We start from the raw sequence: 24134 nt of genomic DNA, 5'->3' as shown, positions 1-24134 counted from the left end.
CTTCCAGTGAGCACTCAGGGCTGATTTCCTCAAGAAATCATACATAGTAGGTTAATTTATATGTCACCGTGGCATTCCAGGATCAGAGCATTATCAACTGTAAATATTAAAATTCTAACATAGCACTATAATGTCGGAGTTTATGATTAACAGAAGGGCATGAACCTTTGCAAATACTTTTGTAAAACACCGCCCGGGCTGAAGGCGTGCAGTCTCATCAGGATGGTGTCAAAGTCCAGAAGGCCACGTACAATGAGTGCTTTTTTTAAATGAAGTTCAAAATAAGGTGTGACACTAGCACACCTTTCTTTGCTCAAAGGAGCACAGCCAATGTAGATGCCTATGATTCACAACCCACCAATGGTTTCAAGGCACTGGGGGTCAAGGCTTTCGTTTTCCGCTGTGGAACACTCAAATGCACCAGACATTAAAGCTACAATAAATTTTTGGAGGGTTTTTAAAAGGCATTTTCGGCACTATTTAACCCCCGTGGCTGGTTTTACGGGGCATTTGCCTGATTTCTGAAAACTAATCCGATGGCTCATTTTTTGGCCTATGTGGAAACACAACATATGCAGTGTGCCAAACTCTGCAGGGGGGCAAGTAGAGTTTTAAGTATAGTATCTCTGTAGCACCTTACAGAAAACAAGACCAATAAATTTCTCGGCTAAGACTTTATTGTTTCAGAAGCTGGTACAAGAACAAATGGCAAAAGCGGATGGAAAATAAAGTTACTGAATTGCTGTGCCACAATACTTAAAAATAATAGAAGAGTACTACGGTAACCAAGAGGTCCAGCAATTTCCAAAATAACTTCTGTTCCGTCTGATTAATGAATTCACAAACATCTGCTTTCCCAGCTTTAAAACAAATTCTTTTCAGATGTGTGGCTCTTGAATTAGACATCTTTTAGAAATCAGTGTTCTGTAAAGGAGGCCACACGTCTTTAGATAAATATCAAAATAAACTGCCAGTTGATAGGTAACATTTTGAGCCTGGAAGAGAGGGATGCGGGTTTCAAAGTTAAAATTGTGTCCCAGTTTGACTTCAAAGGAAAATGCAGGTCAGAAATGTTCAAATGGATTCCTTTACCCTTGCTGTTAGCGATAGCGAAAAGCAACTCTTGAGTTAACCTACACTTCAGCATTGCTTCCGCAATTTCTTCAAAGAGAGGCAACATTTAGCTGATGGCATTTGTGCGACAGTAGTACAAATACAATATAGCCTGCTGGTAAGTTCCCCGATTCTCTGCAAGGGAAATGCAAAGAGGATCCTAACAAATATCCTTTTAGAGATTTTATTTTATTAGCCATTTCTGTTATCAGTCCCGAGTATGCTACATTCAGTTACCACCAAAGAGTATGCCGTGGAGCATAATCTGTTGCAAATAACTTCCAAATACAGCTCCCTTTGACGTTAATTTTAGTTTAAATGCAGTGCCCTTTGGGTATGCTCCTATATACGGAGTAAGACCACAACTTCACCTTTTAAGAGAAGGAAATTAAACTTACACCGGCTACAAATCTACATATTTTAAAATAAACTTCTTACACATTTCCAAACCCCCCCAAAATCAGGGAGAAATGATTTAATGGCATGCAGCAATCTACTTTCCACTTCAGTGTTAAGATCCAAATCACATTACTCCGAAAACACCTTAAAAGGTCACGTGGAAGTGCTAGGAATATCTGACTGCTACATGAAACCCAACCCAGCGGCCATTTTAGGAGATATTATGCGCTGATCAGACAAGCCAAAGTTTTTGGTGAGCTATCAGTTCAGTCTGAGGAAGGAAGCCGTGGCTTATTTTCTCCTGTTGCCACTGCCGGTAGCAAGCATGGTGGCGACTCTGATGAAGATGTTTAGAGTATCCATGTATATACCCATACACCTGAAAGAAAAGAGAAGCAGCCATTAGGTTCAACAAACAATGAAAGAAATGATGCAAATGATTTGCCACAGCACCCTGGTGTTAAAACTGAAGTCCATTCGCGGTTTTGTGACAAAAACACAGCAAACTAAGTTCACAGACCTTACTAGCGTATATGAACAAATATTAGTCAGTACTATCCACAAATGGCTTCCTCCCCAGTCATTTGTACTCCTATTGTATACTCATTGCTGCCACTAGTACAGTTGTACCTTGGATCCCAAATGCCTTGGTACTCAGACGTTTTGGAACCCAAACGTCCGATGGGGCTTCCACGGCTTCCAATTGGCTGCAGGACCTTTCTGCAGCCAATCCAAAGCAGCGCTTGCGTTTCTGAACATTTTGGAAGTCAAATGGACTTCCAGAACGGATTACATTCGACTTCCAAGATACGGCTGTATTTGCAAAGCTTTCTTGCAGAATGGCCTGGAAATTGCTCTCCTTAAACTAGGTAACAGCTGTTTCTAAGCCTGTAACACAAAGGGTTGTTTTTACTGGCGATAGCTAATGAAAACCAGAGGTTGTCTATTGCACCCAGCCTCCTGGTGCAGCTGTTCCTCAAATTCCTAACCTTCTAAGTAGCAATCACTGAAAAGAATGAAAAGGCACCCTTTATTAAAAGGCCTATAAACTTCTAGGTAGACTTAAACATAGCATGCACACAGTTTGCTTGTATTCCAGAAGACTAGGATTCTCTAAATGTGTTTCATGAATTTGAGTCACGTTTATCAAGAGGAAGCGCTTACATGTTGATGGGGTCATACTTTTGCAGCCCTACACCATACAGTGGTTGAGTTTCTGCACGGTGTACGACTTTCTGGGTGTCATAGAGCAGGAACAGGCTGAAAAGTACCAAGCCACCGTAAACAGCGACGGAATAGAGGCCAGCGCCAAAAGCAGTCGTAGGAGGAAAGAACATCGATCCTGGAAGATATACACAAAGGCTGTCAAGAACCAAGCATGCATTTTGGAGGATGCACAGTTATGCCACATGCAAACAAGTGCTTTCATGTGCAAAATGCACCATTGAATGGAAAGCATTATCTAAATAAGATATTGACCGTGAAATCACCGAATGACCCTCCCTAGGACATGCTACTTATAACCAGCCTCCCTTTCCCTTACTTTAGATGCCCGATATTTGCTCTTTACAAGTTCAGCGGCCGGGGTGGGGGGAGAGCCAGAGTCACATACAAACCTGAGTAGGTCTAATTTCAAACGGAACATTTTTAATATGCTGAGAAACGCAGATGGCCAACCAGCGGAAATGTACGTAACACAAATTTTCGGAACACATTTGTTAAGGAACAGATGGAATGTATAAAGCAAGCTTGATTCTAGGCAGCTCAATCACATTCTACACCCAACATCATCCACTGACCAAGGGAAGAAGCAAGCACGAGGCCAAAGCCCACTCCCAGTGGTGCTCCCATGTTCAGAAACTTCTCACTCGGTGCGCACATAGCCACAGTCGAGAGACCACCAACGATTCCTGCTGTGTACCAAGCAGCTCGAATGAGCAGGGGGCCACCCAGTAGAGTGAGGGGAGCCACAATGGCACCCATGACACCTGAGGGAAGAAAGAGGCACCAATATTAGTTCAGTTACTCAACTGTATACATGGCACATCAAGGCTTTTAAGGACTGTGAACAGAAAATGAACTTGGAGGAGATTAGTCTTGCCATCTATTTAAATCGCCTGTGGCTGTTTTAGTTTGAACTTTTTGTGTTTTACTACACTGCCAGCTGCCCTAGAAACAAATCAGTATTGTAGGTTCTCAGCAGGCTTTTAACTTTTGTGAGGTTACTTAGAAGGCTGTGACAAAGTGTTTTTCTTAAGTTCTCAAAGCACTTCACATTATCTCAGCAACACTGGAAAGGTAAGCCGGCATCATCCCTGTATCCGAGACACAGTGGTTTGTTTTAACGTCCCTGACAAGTTCGTGCCCGAGAGGAGATTTGGAGAAGGGAACAGATTTTAAGCGTTTTATTTTATCAGATGGGATCCTGAGCTGCCCAAAACACTCATGTGCATTTTGGAAATTTAAAAGGAAGTGTTTCTCCAAAATGCATGGGAGTGTTTTGTGCGCAGAAGCTCTGGATCCCCCCCCCCCCCGACTGCAAGATGTCAGACAAAAGTCTCTCCCCCTAAATGTGAATGAACTGCGAATAAGACTCTATGGATTAAAAGTGGAGACAAGAGATAGACTGTGAAAGGTACATCTGTTTGGTAATAAAAAAAATCCTTAATATATATATTTTTAAAAAAAACACCACTTCCATGCATGCATGAAGACTGTGCAGCTTCTAGCAAGTTATCCCTTGCCCTTCTAGGGTTGCTATTATTGAGCCAAGATTGTCACATATGGATGTGGAACTGCATGCATGGTGTTTGGAACCTGGTCACTGCATGTTTAAATACCTTCACACTAGATGGCATGTGTCTTTAAGGCCAGTGTTTCTGGGTGTAGGGAAGTATATACATTCTCATAACAACAACAACAAGCCTTGATTGCCTCCCTCTAAATGTATTTTAACCCACCCCTCAGCACTATTCTACAGCTCCACAGCTGATCAGCTGGATTGTCAAGTATGTTTCTGACCACAAGTGAGAACTCTGCATCCTTCAGTGAATCAATAAATAAATCAGGTGAGCTGATCAGGGGAATTCTCAATGCAACTTACATTTGAGGTCAACAACAGCAACAACAATAATTGTCTGGGAAAATCAGAAGCCACCTACCTGCATGCAGCATCCAAGCCAGATGTTTAGGGACAGGGCTCTGTTCATAATCTATTGATCTAACCAGCATTCCAGCACCAATCATCGCAGCAAATGTCGCACCCATTGCCTGTAAAAGATTGTTGTTATTACTAGCAAATTGTTTTATAGTTTTGGGTTGTTGTTTTTCCCCCTTTACTAAGCATTTTACAGCTCACTAAGGTTCACTTATGATACGACAATATTCCACTGTGGTCTTTCCCCAGATAACATGGCAGGAAATTACACTCGTGTCACAAAGGTCCTAATCAGGCAGCTTCGTCCAATTCTGCTTTGGCAATGGCTATACTTGTGCCTTACATTTGCTTCCTAGCCAGTGTGTTTTAGTCACACATTATCTTGCCGAAACCTTCCACGCAAAGGCAATATCTGACTAAATTAGCAGCGGCTCCCTCTAGTGGGCACAATGGATCTTCAGGTTGTTGTTTTTGGCAAGATGGCAGATACTGGGTGTTTTAAAAAATGAGATTTGAGGCTTATGGTGCAGTCCCACCCATCTCTATTCAGAAGTAAATCCCAGAGAATTCAATGGAGCATATTCCCACCTAACTGGGGTTGGGATTGCAGCATAATGCCATCACCGCTTCAGCGTGCAACTGCAAACTCTTCCATTTGCTGCCTTGTGGTAAAACTAGGTCCCTTGTTTCTCGACGTCTATTTCCAACCATGCCACTAAATGAAATTAGGAAGATAAGCTTTGAAGGGGCTGTGTTAATAGGCGATTAACCTATAGCAAGCACAGAACTGCTGCCGACCAAGTGCCATCCATGGCAAATGAAATCATATTCCAACAAGGAATAAGATCTCCTTGTTTCTGGAAGAAGAACACGCCTGCCCCCCCCCCCCAAACATGCAATACCTGTGCTTCGCTGTGCGGACAGACTTCAGCATCAATACTGAAAACCCACGTTTTAATTGTTAAAAAAGCAGCGTGAGAGGGATTCTGTTAATCCCGGCTCTGTGCAAACCTGGCGGTAAGTGCTTCACTCCAGAATCAGTTTCTTGCACATGAAACATGTAATCTTTTGAAGTTTTTCATTTGGCAAGCAGGCGACTAACTGAGCACGCCTACCAGTATGCTACAGCTCCCTGGGTTCTCTGTGAGAAGCAGCACCACTCAAATAGGGTCAAAACCATGGCATATTTTATTGAACCCTGCCTACATATCGGTCTTTTCATCACTTGCGACTGACAGAGCCCCTACAGGTTATGAGAAAATTTAACTCAGTTGACGGGAGGTTGAAGAATTCTCTTGAGAGATGCATTCTGACCGATGTTAAGATAGAGAACACCAAAGAAAAACCCGAACTTACCAGCCAAGACCCCCTCATCATGAGACCCATGAGGGCTGGAGATCTGCTAACTAAAACAGCAGACAATGCTGTCAAACCAACACTTCCTGCAAAATACATGTAGGTGGAACGGATTCTGTCTTTCACATACTGCGGCCAGATACTGGAAACAAACAGAATATACATAAGTTATATGAATATTTCACAGGAGGCAAGAATACAGCAAGCAGCAAGTTTGTACTCTGACGGAAGAAAAACTGTTTCAGTACTTGCAATCCAGGCTTTTAATGTAATCGGTTTGTGACACTCCCTTTGCTCCTTTAATATAGCATGTGTTGTGGATATGTTAGTTATTAAGAGAATAGCAAAAAATACAATATGAGGAATCTGAGACCACATTTCCCTGCAACCACATGTCTCTAGCCCCAGGGTAGTTTTGGATCTCTCAGCTGATTTTTTTTAATCTTTTGCCCATTGGGCAATTAATTTTTGTTCACTTTTGCATTGTGTGTTAGCTCAAAAAGGCACCTGTACAGAGGTATTTTAACAACAACTATGAGAAGGAAAGGTCCTCCTATTTTTCTGTCTCATTTTATTTTTTATAGCAACATGCCAGAACCAAAATAGGCTAGGGATGGGGGTAGATTAAGGCAAGAAAATTCTCTTCAGTAGAACCATTTTCTCTTTTGCTGTAACGATTTCTTCCCAAAATTTCTAGTCAGTTGTATTTCTGACTTCAAAACCCAAAGTTTCAATGGCTATACTTATGATTTTTTAAAAAAGACTAATAGCTTATCAGAAAAGCACAAATTTTCACATACCACACTTCCTCCTTGCATCCTAAACACAGAATAGAGGGCAAATACATAGGCCAATGGAATATGAATGACTCGCATCTAGGATGGGCTGGAGAAGATGCATCTTTAAACGTATATATATAGCAGGAAAAGCACAACTTCTTCTGCTCCTGCTGTACCCAATCTGCTCCCCGCCCCCCGAACACCGATTCTCTGTTCCACTGCTATTTCAGCACCATCTTCCTTGGTTTCATTTTAAAATGATTTCAGTCATTTAGGGGTCACATTATGGATGGGATGGTGCCACTGAGGACAAACGAGGCCTTTTTAGAAAATGAGCTACGTTTCTTTCTTACACTGGTCACACAGATAATCCAAACCTGTCAGGGTTCACTCTATGGATTTTACGTTTTTCAGCCGACCCCTAAAAAGTTGTTGGGGGGGGGAATGCCACTGCTGACACCAAAATATTTTTTGCAAAACACTCCCCACCATAGGCTCCACCTAAACCCTCCTTTCGGCTCAGCCTGGGTAACCCGATTCTTGCTGAAACTCTGCCAGTTTCCATGCTCAAAGCGGGCCTGCTGCCATCACATGACAGAAGCCGGGCAGATCAGGACTGCTTGGCTCCTTTGCTGGCTTTACTCTTCCCCTGAAACATCCTGACCAGTAAAGCTAGACAGCGCCGGGTGGAGAAACCTTTCTGCGTCATCCAAACTCTCTCCAGCCCAGCCAACTGGAGGTTTGTTGCAGCCAAAACCAGTAGCTTCTGTATCTTTTCGGTCACTGGTTTAGCAGAATTATTAACGACAAATCAAGAGATCCTTTATGGTTCCGAGTTCCTCTAAGCAGAAGGGCACCACACATTTAATCACGGTTTTATTGTGTTCAGAAAAAGAAAGAAAGAGCGAACTTTCAAAAACACAGATCTGACTATAGATTGATTTCACTGAAATTGCTTTTAACTGCCTTGTTGTGACCACATGAACTCGACACATTTTGGGTATTTTACTTACATAGCCTTTTCAATGGCTCCTATCTCGTTGGACATCCCCAATCCGTAGTAACAAACAGCCCCAAGGCCGACAGCAGCACCTCCAGCGACAATCCATCTCCCCATTCGATCAACTGGTAAAGAGAAGAAAATTAAGCTTACTCCATAAAACGTTTTCCCCATTTTGCGGCAACACCAATGCAATGTTATGATTTCTGAAGTAAGCAGTGTTCTCCTAAGAAATACACATGTTTGAATAGCTGAACAAGTGAGTGAGTGGGTTGGTATGCATGATTTATACTGGAAGAAGTAAAGATTACCAGTGTTGAAACGATGATTCTTCAACATCAACTTCGTTGGACTGGTCGTGTTGTTCGGATGCCTGATTATCGTCTTCCAAAGCAACTACTCTATTCCGAACTTAAAAATGGAAGTGACCTCCACAGTCACTTAAAAATGTAAAGCGTAATGCTGGTGGTCAACAAAAGAGGTTTAAAGACTCTCTCAAGGCAAATCTTTAAAAATGTAGTATAAACACCGACAACTGGGAAACATTGGCCTGCGAGCGCTCCAATTGGAGAACAGACTTTACCAAAGGTGTCATGGGCTTTGAAGACGCTCAAGCTCAGGACGAAAGAGAGAAATGAGCTAAGAGGAAGGCACATTTGGCAGACCCTCACTGTGATCAACTCCTGCCCGGAAACCTATGTCCCAACTGTGGAAGGACATGTGGATCCAGAATTGGCCTCCACAATCACTTACGGGCTCACTGTTAAGACCGTGTTCATGGAAGACAATCTTACTCGCCAAAGAAGATTTGTGATCAGAGATAACCAAAGTTAAAGTATAGACATGCATTTTTTATTTTTTTAATTGACTAGAGCCCAAAGCCTCTTTCTTGCCTCTTCTGCCCCCAGAGCCTATACCCTGGCTCTTATTTACATATATATTTTAGGCTTAAATGTTCTGAAATATGATTGGACACTGAATCAGAGAGTCGGAAGGGACCATGAGGGTTATCTAGCCCAACCCTCTGCTATACAGGAATCTTTTTGCCCAACGCGGGGCTCGAACCCACAACCCTGAGAGTCTTGTGCTCTACTGACTGAGGTACCCAAGCAGGTATACATATCTCAAAAGGAGCAAAACCCCATTTTTAATTACAGGTGGGTAGCCGTGTTGGTCTGCCATAGTCAAAACAAAATAGAAAATTCTTTCCAGTAGCACCTTAGAGACCAACTGAGTTTGTTCTTGGTATGAGCTTTCGTGTGCATGCACACTTCTTCAGAAGTGTGCATGCACACGAAAGCTCATACCAAGAACAAACTCAGTTGGTCCCATTTTTAATGTTCAATGATAAACGGCACCTTTAGAAGATTTCATTTTTATTCTTCCTGAATGAACATTGAAGTTTCTATCTCTTCACTATGTACTTATGGCCACAGAACTGAGAGAACTGCCATGCACCCTGTTTACTTTATGCCTATAATCTTTTGCCACACATACAAAGTTCACTACCAATTGTTTAGAAGGGCAAAAGTTTCATACAATTAATGGCACAATCCAAACTTTGGCCGCAAGAACCATCACTGCATCTGTAGCTCAGCTGCCCAGCAGTCAGGGTGGAGGAAGACTGCCACGCCAACCTGGAGCAATGGGGCTTGATGCCATCATGAAAGGGCAGTGAAACTGGCTCAGGATCCGACAGATCCCAGGGTGGCTGAGCCCTGGCCCTCCCCTGCCCTCAGAACCTCACATTTTGGAGCTTGCTGCTAGCTGCCATCAGCAGCGATCCCACCTGCACAGCGGCTGGTTGGTGGGAGAGCCCAAATCTAACAGTCCTTTGCTTCTAAAAATAAGGAAACCAAGGACCATTTTAATAGAGCTGCAATAAAATGGCAATTATCCATAAGCCACAAGGCTGTTCCGAGATGCTGACAAAGAGGAATTGCTTTAAACTACATTTCCTGTGCAGTTCAGAACCACCGTGCATACTAATAGGCTACTATGACAATTAGCTCATACTGCTTTGCAATGTATTCCAAAACCTCTAAACATTCATCCCGCATGTCTGTTGCTTCACAAAATTTTATCTAGGCAGAGGCAAGAGGAGGTGGGAATTGTAAAGTGAGGACTCAGGCAAGATCACTTATTTGAAAGTCAAATGTGCAAAACAGTGTTTTGCCATGCGATATAAAATAAATGTGATTTAGCTGGCGAAATTGTATTTATTTATTCATGGTTTAAGAAATGAATGTACTGCAGAGCTCAGGGTATAGGACATAAAACTGGAGTACATGATCTCCCAGTGGGATCAATGGATGAATCCTGCTGAAAGGCAGGATGGTTTATTCAGGATCCTGGCACAGAGTCCCTGTGCTTACAAGGTCCCCGAATCCATTAGAAAGCCCTCAATCAAACATATGCTATGTGTGTTATCGATTATGCTTGCCTGGAGTCTGAAATTTCCCACCTGATTGTTTCTATTGTAAAAGGAGGCAGTCTATAAGCCAATCTTAGGACAGTCCCTCTCCAATTTTGCCTGGGGCTACTTAAAAGACCTGTGTCCTGAACGGAAGGAGAGAGGAAGAGTTGTGGAGATCACGGTATCAGCTCCTGAAGAGACCACCAATAGCCTGAGAGAATTCTTCTGCCATCTTATTGTTTTCATTTTTTTATATTGTAACATGAACTGTCAGAAGTCTATTGGCACAAAGTTACTATGAGTGATAACCAACCAAGCTCACCCCGTTGCAGGGATTCGAACCGCCGACCTTCTGATCGGCAAGCCCTAGGCCCTGTGGTTTAACCCATAGTGCCACCCGCGTCCCTAACCATGTTGCACTCACTTAAATCCACTGACAATGTGTGACCTGGGCCCCATTTAAAGCAGTATCATGTCACTTTAAGCAGTCATGGCTTCTCCCAAAGAATCCTGGGAACTGTAGTTCGTTACAGCTGCTAAGAGTTGTTAGGAGACCCTTAATCCCCTCACAGCTACAGTTTCCAGAGAGGTTTAACCTGGGAACTATGGCTGTGTGAGGGGAATAGGGATCTCTTAACAACTGTCAGCACTCTTAACAAACAACAGTTTCCAGCATTCTTTAGGGGAAGCCATAACTGCTTAAAATGATATGATACTGCTTTAAATGTATAGTGTAACTGAGACCTTAATTAGATATCACCCTATTTAAATGCAACAAGTAAAACAGTTTGCAAGAGGATTACGAATCAGGTTTAAGCGATATTGATTATATCATTTTGAAATAAATCAGTTTAAAAATTGGCAACTGTGTTTTTATATGCTTTATCTGTATCATGGCTCTTTTTAAAACAGACACTTATTAAAGCTGAAAAGTAAAAAAACAGAAAGTCATTGATTTGCCTCCACACTACTATTGAGTGTTGCTTTGCCTCTCCTTTATCAATCACAGTAAGTGAAATCTGAGAGAGATATACAGGTACCTTTTAACACTTTCTCCATTGATGGTTCAAAAGCCGCTTCCTTAATTTCTTGACCAGTTCTCCCCTTGCGTACACCAAACCTGGCTTTGGAGGCATATCCCTGTTACAACAAAAGGTAAGGAAAGAAAGACAGACTCTAGATTGTTATCAAGGGAATAGATGATAAATATGCCTCCAGTTAATCTGGAGAAACAGCATACTGCACAACAAGGATCAAATCAAAAGGAGTTGAACAATGGGGAAAGATAGCTGGAGTCTAACCATGTATCACACAATCATCTCCCAGTTTGGAGAAATATCAATGTGACAGGCCAAACTTACTCAACTGGGCCATTCACATGCATAACATATGTATCAGGAGAAGCCGTTCAAACCGTGGATAGGGGCATGGACCCCTTGATGGGCTAAAAGAGGACCAACAAACTATGAATCCGGCAAGACAAGAGGCCTTGTGGGTGGGTGGTTCCTCAGTCTGGAAGACTGGACCATTGACTGCTTTGGACAGGGTTGTATTCCCCTTGAAGGAGCATGCACCTGGTATGAGGGATGCTCCTGTATCCACCTCTATGGTTAAGCATCCATATGACCTCTGTGGCTAGGAGTGCTTTTTATCAGCTTCAGCTGGTAAGACAGATCTGTCTGTTACTGGACTAGGATAGCCTGACCACCACTGTCCATACGTCGATAACTTCCAGATTGCATTACTGCAACGGGCTTTATGTGAGGTCGCCTTTGACGTTGGCCCAGAAGCTGCAGTTAGTGCAAAACGCAGCAGCACAACTACTCACTGTGGCAGACAATGTTACGCTACTGCTGAAAGAATTGCACTGGCTGAAAATTAGCTAACATGCTATGTTTAATGTGTTAGTACTGGCGCATAAATTCCTATACCTGCTCCATCACTGTGCTCTGCAGGAGAGGATGTTCTGTAGATACAATCTTATTGACAGCTCTATTTTACAGGGTAGCAATCAGAATATCAGACCAGCACCACCTCTGCTGTCCCTTCAGCATCGACAGAAGACCATCCTCTTTCAACAAGCTTTTCTCCTACTCTGCATCTGTATTGTAACTATTTAAAGCTGTTTTTATATGTGGAATTGCTAAATGTTTGCTTTGTTTTTACTTCTGGATCTGTTTCATATGGTGCTGTCTTTACATGATTCCTCTTTTATGTTTACAACCGTTTTGTTTTATATAACTGTATACTTTATTGTAGTAACTCGCGCTGGGCAGGAAGGAATCTATTAAAGTAAATAAATAAATTCCACACCGGAACATACCACTAATAAGTGGGGCCATGAAGATAGTTGTGGGGTGTGCGTGCGTGCAATGACAGGGCAGATTTTAGGCTTGCTTTGATGTAGCTGCATGAACATGTCAAGTTGTGCTGCCTTGACCATGACCCACACTCTGCAGGGCTAGAGCTATTAAACAGGAACTGTCCAAATGTAAAAGAAAGTTATGGTTTTCTGTTCACATGAAAGCCTTCCAAGGATTAAGATCTTGGAGCAGATCCTTAAGGTTTTAAGAAGCAAAAAAATAGGCTACCTTAATTCATGTATCGAATGTATTAACTTGCACATAAACTGTTTTTAAAAGAGAAATCTCAAAACTAGTATAAGATTCCAAAGAGACGCCTACCTTAGAAGGCTGCAAGAGCCAATGTTGTGTCTTTAGAGCAGAATTTCTCAGTGCAGGTGAAGCCTGAAGGTGTCCAGGCCGTAGGCAAGGGAGAGCCCGAAGGCACACCAACCTTGCTGCCAACATGGCTGTGGTCGTCAATGGCAAAGTTTTACCTATAACAACAACATGAAAGAGAGTTACATAACAGCAACTGCACTGCAAAGCAGCATGGAGCCAAAAAAATTAATTGCTAACATCATTATATAAAAGAAAGCGGATATAGGAAGCTGCTTCAAATCACCCCTCCGCTTAACTGTTGAACCCAGTAGTGTCTACTCTGGCTGGAAGCAGCTCTTCAAGGTCCAGCACATTTCTACCTGGAGATCCCAAGGATTCAAGACATAGGTAAGGTAAAGGTAAAGGACCCCTGGACGGTTAAGTCCAGCCAAAGGCGACTATGGGGTTGTGGTGTTTATCTCACTTTCAGGCCGAGTGTTTGTCCATAGACAACTTTCCAGGTCATGTGGCCAGCAGGACTAAACTGCTTCTGGCACACGGAAGACTGTGACGGAAACCAGAGTGCAGAAATGCTATTTAGCTTCCCGCTGCAGCGGTACCTATTTATCTAGTTGCAGTGGTGTGCTTTCAAACTGCTAGGTTGGCAGGAGCTGGGAAAGAGCAACGGGAGCTCACCCCATCACAGGGATTTGAACGGCCAACCCTCTGATCAGCAAGCCCAAAAGACTCGGTGGTTTAGACCACAGCTCCACCCGCATCAAGACATACATGAACTAGGAACCTTCAAAATGTACAGCATGGCCACAAACAATGTGTTACAGCCCATCCCCCTTTATGAATGAAAAGAGTCAAACTTCGATAAAAGATAGTACTCAAAATTAAATTAGGACAGCAGACTGCCTTGAGTAGTAGCAGCTTTTTTTTGTTTTTGTGTGTGAAAAAAATAAAGTTTACTCTGCCACTTTTGAGTGTGCTCAACTCAGTTGCTGGGAAAGGAGGTTTCAAAAGAGATTATCCTCTCTTCCTTTGCAGTCTTTTAAAATGGCAACATTTTTAAAAGGTATGCTACAGTGTTTCTCTGGAAATTGTTGCTGCAAGGCAGGACCTGGAAGATGGCGACTTCAAGGCAAGGGGAGCTTCCCGAAAAGGTTTGATTTGACACCCTGGTCATGTCCAGCTGCTGACGACATTATCCCCAGGAGCTGAGCAGCTCCTCCTTGCAGTTCTGTTTGCTGTGTTTTTATGGAGAGCCAGAAAGGGAGAGGATCCCAGCAGCAGAGCAGAATTCAAACCATTGTGATGCCACCACCTCTTAGGGATTCCACAGCCTGATAATCTGCCCTTAGAATAGTGCAAGCTAAGTTTCAGTTACATTTGCTGCTGTGAAATTTTAAAGTGGAAATGCACATTTAGGAGAGGGATAAGCAACTTTTTGGCCCTCCAGAATTAGGATTATCACCGGGGATGATGGCGGGGTTGTGGTCCAACAGAGGGCCACAGGTTCTACATCTCTCATCTACAAGGAATAAAGGAAAGGCCTTGTTTAAGCTAAGCAGAGGCAAGACTACTCTCTTTTCACCCAAGCTTTCCAAGGGACAGGGGTGGAAAGGCAGAAAGAAGAAAAGAGAAGCTAGGCAAACTGGAGCTTTGCCCCTTTATGTTGTTTTTCCATGTTGCTATTCTCAATCAGAAGCACGTGGGAAGAAATACCGGTACTCATTATTGAAAATACACACCACCTCTCTTTTAAATTCTGGCTGATCCCCAGAAACAGAAGAGGGTCAGTAGAATACAAGAACCAAAAGCGTTTGTTGGAATGTGGTGAATACAGTTTTGAACTTTTCCAAAAGCTTCAAGCAAGCAAAGACTTTTTGTGTCCTGGGCAAAACACACATCAACCCAGTAAGCTGTTTAAGAGGCTGTAATTTAAATGACAGCCAAATAAAAGTGGCAAGGACTGCAGAGCTGTGTCACTAATACTTCCCATCCACTTTAAACCTGTTACATGGTTGCTACTGATCCCTTGATGCTAAGCCACAAAAATTAAAGAAATGTTTAACTTTCACCATAAACATAAAAACTATCGGGGAACAGCTGAAGTCACAAGCCAGGATGTTAATATAAAGCAAATTCAGGCTTAAACTGGAGAAATCAGGGGAAAAAATCAGACACATGGTAATTCTCTCCTTACCCAAGGTTTTTAGAATTTAGAAAATTTAAAAAAACCAAATCTTGTGAAGAGAAAGGAAAAGAAATGAGAAACAAGTTGTGGCTGTTTAGGAACCACAAGTTAGATAAAATAAGTCCTTCTGCGAATAAGACCCATGAAATAATTTCTAAGGAACTAGGGAAGAGGAAGGAGGGGTAGTAGTATGCATTTTCATGGTGCACTCATAAGTGAACAGTAGCGCAGTCTGTATTTGCTATGAAAAACTGTTCAGTGGGTTTTGAATCTATTACAGTGATACCTTGGTTTACAACCATAATCCGTTCCGGAGGTCCGGTTGTAAACCAAAACAGGTTGCAACCCAAGGCACGCTTTTTTCTTTTTTTTCTTTTAGGTTTAGCATACATTTTATTTTATTTTTTATTAAGATTTTATAAGATTTTCCAATTAAAAGCACAAATCATTACACGGTTAAACTTTTCATAACTCGTCCCTCTCCCACCGAGGGGAGCTAAATATCCGGACCCCCCTCTCACAGGAGCAACTAAAATCATTTCACGTTTAACCACATACAATATTAAAATCATTGCTTAGTCCCAACCCCTCTCCCGGGTCAGGAAATCATATATCCAATCTTTTGCCCTGACTTTGCCGGATCCCCCGCTGCTGACTCCATAATAACATATAATTTACAGATTTCCTCTCATCTTTTAAATCTAATTTGAACCACTTTTCTTTCCTCCTAAACATTTTTACATAAACATTTATATTCCATGTCTAATTCTTAACATTTTCTTTTCCTCCTTAGCTTCTGTGTTCTTCTGTACTTTTCCTAATTCTCACCCTAATTTTATCCCCTCCCTCCTTGCGGCTTCGAAAACTTGGCTAATTTTATTTAATTAACATTTACCATTGTCAAATATCCATATGCCTTTATCCACAACCATATATAACTGAGATATCATATACAAAGTCCAGCCAAGGCACACTTTTTTGCCAATGGGGCCTCCCAAAAAAATAATGGGTTGTAATCCCCCAAAATGGGTTGTAATCCAAAAAAAGGGACACACACTACAGGGTCTGACGTGGTTGGAATCCAAAATGGCTGTAATCCAAAACAGTTTACAAACCAAGGTACCACTGTATACATCTGAGCCTCTAGCAGTCAGTACTGAGCAGAAAAGCCTCATTTTGGTGACAAACCGTACTTACTTCTGAGTAGTAATAGATAGGACTGCAGTGTAAAGACACTTTTTGAAAGGCTCATGTATGCATCAGAAATATATCACAAACTTTGTTAAGATAGGGCTGCCATAAGTCCTGGAATTTGCTATTTTTTGGAAATCGAGCAAATGTCCTGGAAAACTGGCAAAATTGTGCTGAAAATGCCTTAAAAAGCTCCAAAACCCCAAAACTCTTATGACTTTTACAAAAAAGCTGAAAGCTGTTGGTTCCCCTAAAAGAACAACAACAAGCTCAATAACTCTGTCCTGAAGAAGTGTGCATGCACACGAAAGCTCATACCAAGAACAAACTTAGTTGGGCTCTAAGGTGCTACTGGAAGGAATTTTTTATTTTATTTTGTTCTGTCCTGAGTTTCACTTTTGGAGATATGGCAACCCTAGGTTTGTCAACAACTTTTCCTTAAAAAAAAAGCTCAACAATTTCAATGGTTTCCTTAAAAAAACTTTTGGGATGTCCTGGTTTTTACTTTTTGAAATATGGCAGCCCTAGTTAAGACCTTTATTTTAGCTTCTTAAAACAAGAGGGAGCAGCTACAGATGAAGGACTGTAACCACATCTGTCACCGAGCCAGTAATCTAACATCAAGTAAATGCTGAGTCAAGGCTGTATGATGTAATAAAGAGAAAGACATGCATGCATACAAGGACGTCCACCAAGCCTCTTTGAAGCCTCAAAATAGAAGAATAGAGATTGATGCTGCAACTTTAAACCAGAATAACATTATTTCTGTGGTGTCCCCACAGATCAATGATACAGTCCCTGAATGTATCAAACGCAAAGGATCAGCAAGAACAGGTAATTTCTTAGCAGAACCAGTCACTTTTATTCTTTCAGTTGCTGTCCTACATGGGCTAGGAACAATGTTCGAAACTCCCACTGTACTAGGCGCATTTTGCGACAGGGAATTTCATTAGCGCCAGCAGTTTCTGAGCTCTGGGTGCAGTACTGTGCCTAAAATTTCAGATTAAAACTGCAAAATGGGAGGAAAGAAGGACCTTTTCCTGCCTCTCCACTTCCAGCTACTCTCTGAAGACTAGAGAAGTGACCCTCTTAAGAATATTAAGGGGGTGGGCAGGGGAAGGACTAGACCAAGTGAAAAATGAACATAATATTTTAGTTGCAGTTCATTTTAAGCTTTGTATTATTGTTATTAAAAAAGAGAGCCTAGACCAGTGATGGCGAACCCGTGGCACGCGTGCCACAGCTGGCACGCAGAGCTCTCTCTGCCGGCACGCCAGGGGCAGGGAAATGGTGGGGGGCGCCGCTGTGCTGCGCTGCACCGTGCCGCACCCGTGGCCCGCCTGCGCCCGTCCACTTCTCCAGCTGGCCGGCGGCCCGCCCTCCGGAGGCTGAGGGCGCTGCTGCTGTGCTCATGCGTGTGCCTCGTTTCTGCCAGCGCAGGCGCAGCAGCAGACAGCAGCAGTTTCCCTCCTTGGCGCCTGTCCCAGTGGTGTTTGGCTGCTGCTGCTGCTGCTGGCTGCTGCTGCGGATTCGACGCGAGCGACGAGGACGAGGTAACGGCAGCGACGAGGTTTCCCAGCAGCGGTGCTTGAAGCGAGGAGGAGGAGGAGGAGGAGGACTAGTCTCGCCCACGGGAGCGCTTGGCATCCCCAGCCTCACCTGCTGTGCCCCGGGACACACTGTGCCCGGCGGCTGCTGCGCTCCGCTCTCCAGAAGCCCCCGACCGGCCCTGCAAGAGTGTTTCCTTGGCTTCTCTCCTGGGAAGAAGCTGCCTGCCCACTTGTCGCTTTTGCCTGCCGCTTTCCAAACTCTCCTTCCACCCCACCCCCTCACCGTAGCGGCTTTTGCACGGGGATCAGGAGGGAGGCTAGCCGGCAAGGGCTCCTGCAAGAAGCGTGCAGGGCGCTCCCTTTCACAGCCAAAACCCGGGGATTCCTTGATTCCTTGCTGACAGCCTGAGGGGAGACAAGGATTAAGGTTTTCTCCGGGGGGGGGGGGGGGGAAGCAGGAGCAATCGACAGAATAAATGCCTTTAATGCAATGGCCATACATTTCTTTTTCTCTCCCCAAACGCCCTATTTTGGTCTTGTTTGGGTATGGAGCTGCTGCTGAGAGCTTTGCACAAAGAATGGCGCAAACGGAGACCACATAAAGGAGAATCGTGTTGAGAATCGTGTTGTTCCTTAAAAAACAGTGATTGTGCTGGGATCGCTCTACATGTCTGTTTTAATGGCTGAGGAGGGGTTGTTCGGTAGAGAGAAGGGTGGCTGCAGTTCAAGGAAAAGGGATTTCCAGCCACTGTTTGGGCTCAGGCCCCATTTCAAAATAAAAGCAAAGGAAGCCCATGCAGGCAAGCCCCCCCCCCAATGTATTGTGTGGGTCTCCCTTTCCCCTGACTTGTGTGATTAATCTTAGGCACTACTGCCGAGATCTTGTTCTCTTCTTTAATGGCAAGGGAGAAGGAAGCAAGTGTTAAAAACAACAGTAACAGGGAAAGCCAATACAGCTCTACTCAAAAGTAAGCCCCATTAACATCAGTGGGACTTGCTCCCAGGTAAGGATTGCAGCCTAAAGAACCTAGGGTGCTTTAAAAAAAGTGTGTTTTAATATACTGTCATTAACATGGCATTTTATTTTTAAGCTTCAAGTGATTTTTTTCCTTTGAAAACTCTTCTGACTTTTGCATCTAAAACAGAAGTTACATACACCCAAGGCTGTATTCAGAGCTTAGTCATCCGAAAGCAGAGAATTTGATTCTAAAAGAATAGTGTGGCTTGAGAGCATTAACCCCCCCCAAAAAAAAACCACCACCACCTTGAAGGATTGTATTTGCTATTTTCAATACTATTCTTGGAGTGAATGATTCCCTGACTCCCAGTGGCTCAGAGGGGCAGGGAAACCTGGTATATACCAGCCCCACACGTCAGCCTTCAGGTGTTGTTCTGGCATATAATCATTATTACAAGTTGAGTATCCCTTTGTCTAAAATACATGCACATGTAGAGTTTATGTTTTTTTAAATAAAAAACTGTAACATTGAAAACTTTGTTATTGTGTTTTACTTTTAAGATTGCAGATGTCTGGACAACTGTAGGAGTTTTTTCTAACTAAAAACCTCGATATTCAGGTTTAATTGCAGTGTTGGCACTTTGAAATAAAAAAGTTGGTTTTCCGCTGCAGTTTGGGCACTCGGGCTCAAAAAGGTTCGCCATCACTGGCCTAGACATTCTGTTGCTGTGCCCATAACTTAGGCTAAGCGGCTTGCCCTATGTCAGAAAAATTCCCGACAAGTCCTGGTTTTGGGGTGTGAAAATGGCGTGGGGGGGATTTTGCCCAAGTGGCAAAATGTCATGGAAAACCTGGCTATATGGCAACGCAATGGGAAATTCCCCCCAAAAGCTTAACAATTTGGGTTTTCTAAAAGAAGCTCCACAATTTGGGTGGTTCCACAATCCTGGTGGGTTTCCTAAAATAAAGCTCGACCATTTTGGTGTGTTTCCTAAAAAAAAAAAATGCTCGACAATTTTGTTGGTTTTCCAAAATAAAGCTCGACATTTTTGGTGTGTTTCCTAAAATAAAGCTTCACAATTTTGGCAGTTTCTAAAAAATAAGCTCGACAATCTTGGTGGGTTTCTAAAAAACAAACAAGCCCTCCACAATTGGTGGAATTTTCGCCTAACCCGGGCTGAAGTGCCATTGAGCTAATATCTGCGTATACGTATATTCTATCTGCGTGTGTCTTCGCTTTCTCACACGGGGACCATTCCCACCCGTCCCTCTCCTACCTGTGAACACGGAACCCCTCCCGGAGCAAAGAACGGCCACAGGGGGAAGCGCTGCCCCCTTCCCCCGCCAAAATAAACCGATTCCACGCCGAATCCCAACCTCACTCACCTCCTGCCGTCCGTTTCGCCCCGCGTCTGACACCGGAAAACGCTGCCGGCGCAAAGCCTTCTGGGAAGGCTGGCTCTGCTCACGCGCGCTGTTTTCCGCCTCTCCCTCGTAAGGCTCGGCCGGCCATTTTGACTGAAGGCAAACTAGGACGCTTCCCTTTCCCGACGTCTCGACGAAAGGCCGCTGCCGTGGAAACCCCTAGAGCGTGCGTCATGCGGCGGGGGGAGGGGACATCCATCTTCGTTCCGGGTACGGGAAGCTGCGGACCACCATGTTGGATGAGGGCAAGCGGCTCTGGGTCGCTTTGTGGGGGGGGGGCGGAGAAGAAATGTACAAACAAACAAACAAATGCAGAATTTTTAAAAGTTCATTTATGATTTTCATCTACAACAGATAAACATTTCAGCAAAGAAAATGAAACTATGCAGCACATAGCTGTCAAGTTTCGGATTTGAAAATAAGGGATCAGCACCCTCACCTGTCCCGGGGACAGTCTACGGTTCTCAGGGACAGTCCACGCCATGGCAATCCCGCCCCAGGCTACAAATTAATTTACACCAGGCTACACACCATCATCTTTCCCCACATTCATATGTGGGATTTGACTCGAGTAACACATGACTGGAAAGGTTTGCAGTTCCACAAACATAGGTGTGCACTGCCTCCAAATAAAAAGAAGTGAACAAAAGAAGGCTCACTAGGGGGGCATTGCTAAAAAAAATGTCAACTATGTAACCAGAGGTTCAACTGAATAGAATGTGAATCACATGCACCACAAGGCCTATGCAGCCTCAACTTAAGGTAGCTCCCGGCCTGGCTTTTTACAGGCTCCAGCTGACTGCACAACCTGGCCTTTGGAAAGGCCATATAGACAGATACCTTTAGCTTCTGCACCCCACCTTTTCACGCCTGTCAACACAACCACAGAGGCATTTTCCACAACAGCTCCGCGGCACAAATCCCTTCTGCAGGCAGGCACCCGTGTGCAAGAAATGCGCTCCGCTCCCCACAGCGGACCCATGCTCCCTCGCCCTCTCGAATTTCCCCTCTGCAAGCTGCATCCATGGATAGAACATTGCACCTAAATATTTCCATTCTGCACAACGCACAGCATTTGCACAACCCCCTCCTGACAGCACCACACGCGGAGGGATAATTCCCACACACAGCTTGATGGGCACATGTGCAAACCCACCCACCCCAATATATATATAATTTTGGTTACTGAGGAGAAACAAGATTGTACAAAAACAAGATTGGGTGCAGGCCATGCTGTAGTGTAGTGCTTATGCGACTGTGAATAAAAGGTGGCTGGGCTCATTGTCTCAGGGTTTGGGGGGAAGAGGTGACAAAACTGATTTCCAATAAGTGACCCCCCTTTATTTCCATTACAAATCCTTGAGTCTGTACTCTGAATGGTGACATCAGGGACCTAGAAGGTGCAGGGCTTGTCAGTCCAACCCCTACACAGTCTCATCAGGGCTGACCTTAAGGCAATTGGGCCAACTTGGGCCCCGCAGGCGGCTCCTAAAGGGGCCCCTGCACCAAGGCAATCTACCCTGTTTCTCATAAAATAAGACGTCCCTATAAAATAAGCCATGGCAGGATTTTCAAGCATTTACGAAATGTAAGACATACCCCAAAAATAAGCCGTAGTGCTGGGCACAGTTCTGGAGGGCGCCAAGGAAGAGGCGAGGCTGCCCGCACCTTAAAGCCTCCTTCCTGCTGGAGGAGCCACCCTCCAGCTGCTGCCCATCTTCTTTACCGCAGCGCCGCAACGAGCGGAACAACCAGCAGCCTCGCCTCTGCCTGGCCTTGCCTCCGCCTGCCAGCTCGGCGCCCGGAACCGGCTGCTGCGGCACTGAGCGTAACGCCCGGCAGTGCTGCGCAGAGCGCCCTGAGCCAGCGGCCTCCCCTCTGCCTGGCCTTGCCTCCGCCTGCCAGCTCGGCGCCCGGAACCGGCTGCTGCTGCAGCGCCACGTGGGATGCCGAGCAGCGCCGCATGGAGCGCCCCGAGCCAGCGGCCTCGCCTCCGCCTGCCAGCTCGGTGCCCGGAACCGGCTGCTCCTGCAGCGCCGAGTGGAACACCCGGCAGCGCTGTGTGGAGCACCCCGAGCCAGCGGCCTCGCCTCCGCTTGGCTCGGCCGAGGTCTGCCGGCACAGTACCAACAACCGGCTGCTGCTGCAGCTGTGAGAGGGACACCACCTAGCAGCGCCATGTGGAGCCCCGAGCCAGCGGGACCCAGCAGAGAACCCAAGATGTTAAACTATTGGGATTGGGACTAAATTACTCCTCCCCCCAAAAAAAATACTTGCCATTGTATTTGAATTTCCTTTGTGTTAAAAGAAAAAAAAAAGTTTAGCAAAGAACGTACATAAGCTGTGCAGTCTTGGCAGCCTGCACCCACATTTAGTACTTCTCATGGCTCTCACTTGGTCCGTTTATAAATCTGTGGTAATAAAAATAAGACATCCCCTGAAAATAAGCCATAGTGGGGTTTTTTGAGGGAAAATAAATATAAGACGGTGTCTTATTTTCGGAGAAACACGGTAGATGGATTTTATTTATAAGATTTTGCAGACTTTGGGTGTGAACTGGGGCCCTACCAAAAAAAAAAAAATCAAGTTGCGCCACACTGCAAGTTGCGCGGTCCTCCCCTTGACAAAACACAACTTGGAAAAAAAGAGACAATGCACGTATTTTTGTAAATTAAGAAATCTTTAATAAAAAATATTTTTTTAAAAAAGCTGAGGAAAAACATTCAGTTGGGGCAACATAAAGGCCCTGCGTTGGACTGGAATTATTAATTTTGAAATATAAGTGACCCTGTTATCTGTTGTATTTATACCATAAAATTTGGGGGAGGAAAAACGCTGAAATATATTTAAAGGTACCCAAATGCTGGAGCCACGAGAGCAGCAAACAACCCCGTAATTGCATTAACAGATAGGATGGTTAGGTTATGAAGTTTGAAGTGCAAGCTTATAACTCTGGCGTGCCAGTTGGTTCCCTCTGCAGAAAAAACGAAACAAAACCCGACAACTTTATCAATTGTTCACACGGCTGTGTTCATCAGCAGAAAATAAATGAGTCTGTGCTTAGCACAATTTCTCCTCGGAGCAAGTTGGCTCGCTGAAGTTTTTCAAATGAGATCAGAAGCGCAGGGTGGCAGGGAGATACCAAAAAAGAAGTGTAGCATTCTGGAGCCCAGCTGACTCTTTCGCATTCCAGATGCCTCTGCTGGCATATTGCACAAGATTTGGGGAATTATCTATTGCTGCCATGTATATTATCAGAGCCCATTTAATAAGAAATTCGGCTCCTATTTTAGGCTAGATAATAAATTAATGGGTGTGGGGATTTGAGGAGACAATAGCGGTATCTATTGCCATTGCTGTATCTCACAAATGGGAATGGGAAAAGAGTTTTCTATTAAAAAGACCAAGCCCTTCAGGATTGCTGCGGTTCCCCATCTCATGACAGAGCGTTTTAAAACATAGCCACTCTCAAATTTCAGCTAGGGGAATACAATGGCATACTTAGGGAACATAGGAAGTATGCGCACGGAGCCAACCCTGGTCCACCTTGCTTAATAATTCTCTTTCTGTGTATGTACATGTTTTAAATAGACCTGTGGGTACCTGCTTCTTTATGAGTGAAACTATGTTTCTGGGATGGAGAGGGAAACAAAGGGCTCTGTTTTAAAATGGGTCTGACAGACAGATTCCCAAATAACAACAACAATAACAGCAAGTTTTTATTTGTATAAATTTTTTGAATAGTTTTTTATTACATTTTCAGTTTAACATCTCAAAATACAGTCGATGCTCAGGTTGCGAACGCAATCCATGCAGGAGGCGTGTTCGCAACCCGCAGCGTCCGTAACCCGTAGCGCCACATGCGATTCACTGTTTCTGCGCATGCGCAAAGTGCCAAACCTGAAGTGGCCGTAACCCGAGATA

At 44.1% G+C, this 24134-nt stretch overlaps 1 protein-coding gene across 3 annotated transcripts; it reads right to left on the bottom strand.

Moving 5' to 3' along the window:
• Positions 1-655: 655 nt before the first annotated feature.
• Positions 656-20236, bottom strand: GHITM (growth hormone inducible transmembrane protein). 3 transcript variants are annotated; one of them, XM_033148778.1, is made up of 9 exons: positions 20172-20236; positions 12905-13059; positions 11261-11360; positions 7818-7929; positions 6026-6167; positions 4674-4782; positions 3312-3500; positions 2677-2854; positions 656-1891 (listed from the first exon to the last, which is right to left on the bottom strand). In XM_033148778.1, exons 2-9 carry the CDS (start codon positions 13028-13030, stop codon positions 1804-1806), a joined length of 1044 nt encoding a protein of 347 aa, XP_033004669.1. In that variant the 5' UTR covers positions 13031-13059; positions 20172-20236; the 3' UTR covers positions 656-1803. The 3 variants fall into 3 exon arrangements, with proteins under 3 accessions (XP_033004669.1, XP_033004668.1, XP_033004670.1); XM_033148777.1 differs by lacking the exon at positions 20172-20236 and adding an exon at positions 20063-20143; XM_033148779.1 differs by lacking the exon at positions 20172-20236 and adding an exon at positions 15096-15122.
• Between the last annotated feature and the right edge of the window lie 3898 nt (positions 20237-24134).

The sequence above is a fragment of the Lacerta agilis genome, chromosome 5, assembly GCF_009819535.1.
Source record: "Lacerta agilis isolate rLacAgi1 chromosome 5, rLacAgi1.pri, whole genome shotgun sequence".
NCBI lineage: Eukaryota > Metazoa > Chordata > Lepidosauria > Squamata > Lacertidae > Lacerta > Lacerta agilis.
This window is presented reverse-complemented; position numbering and strand designations above follow the sequence as displayed.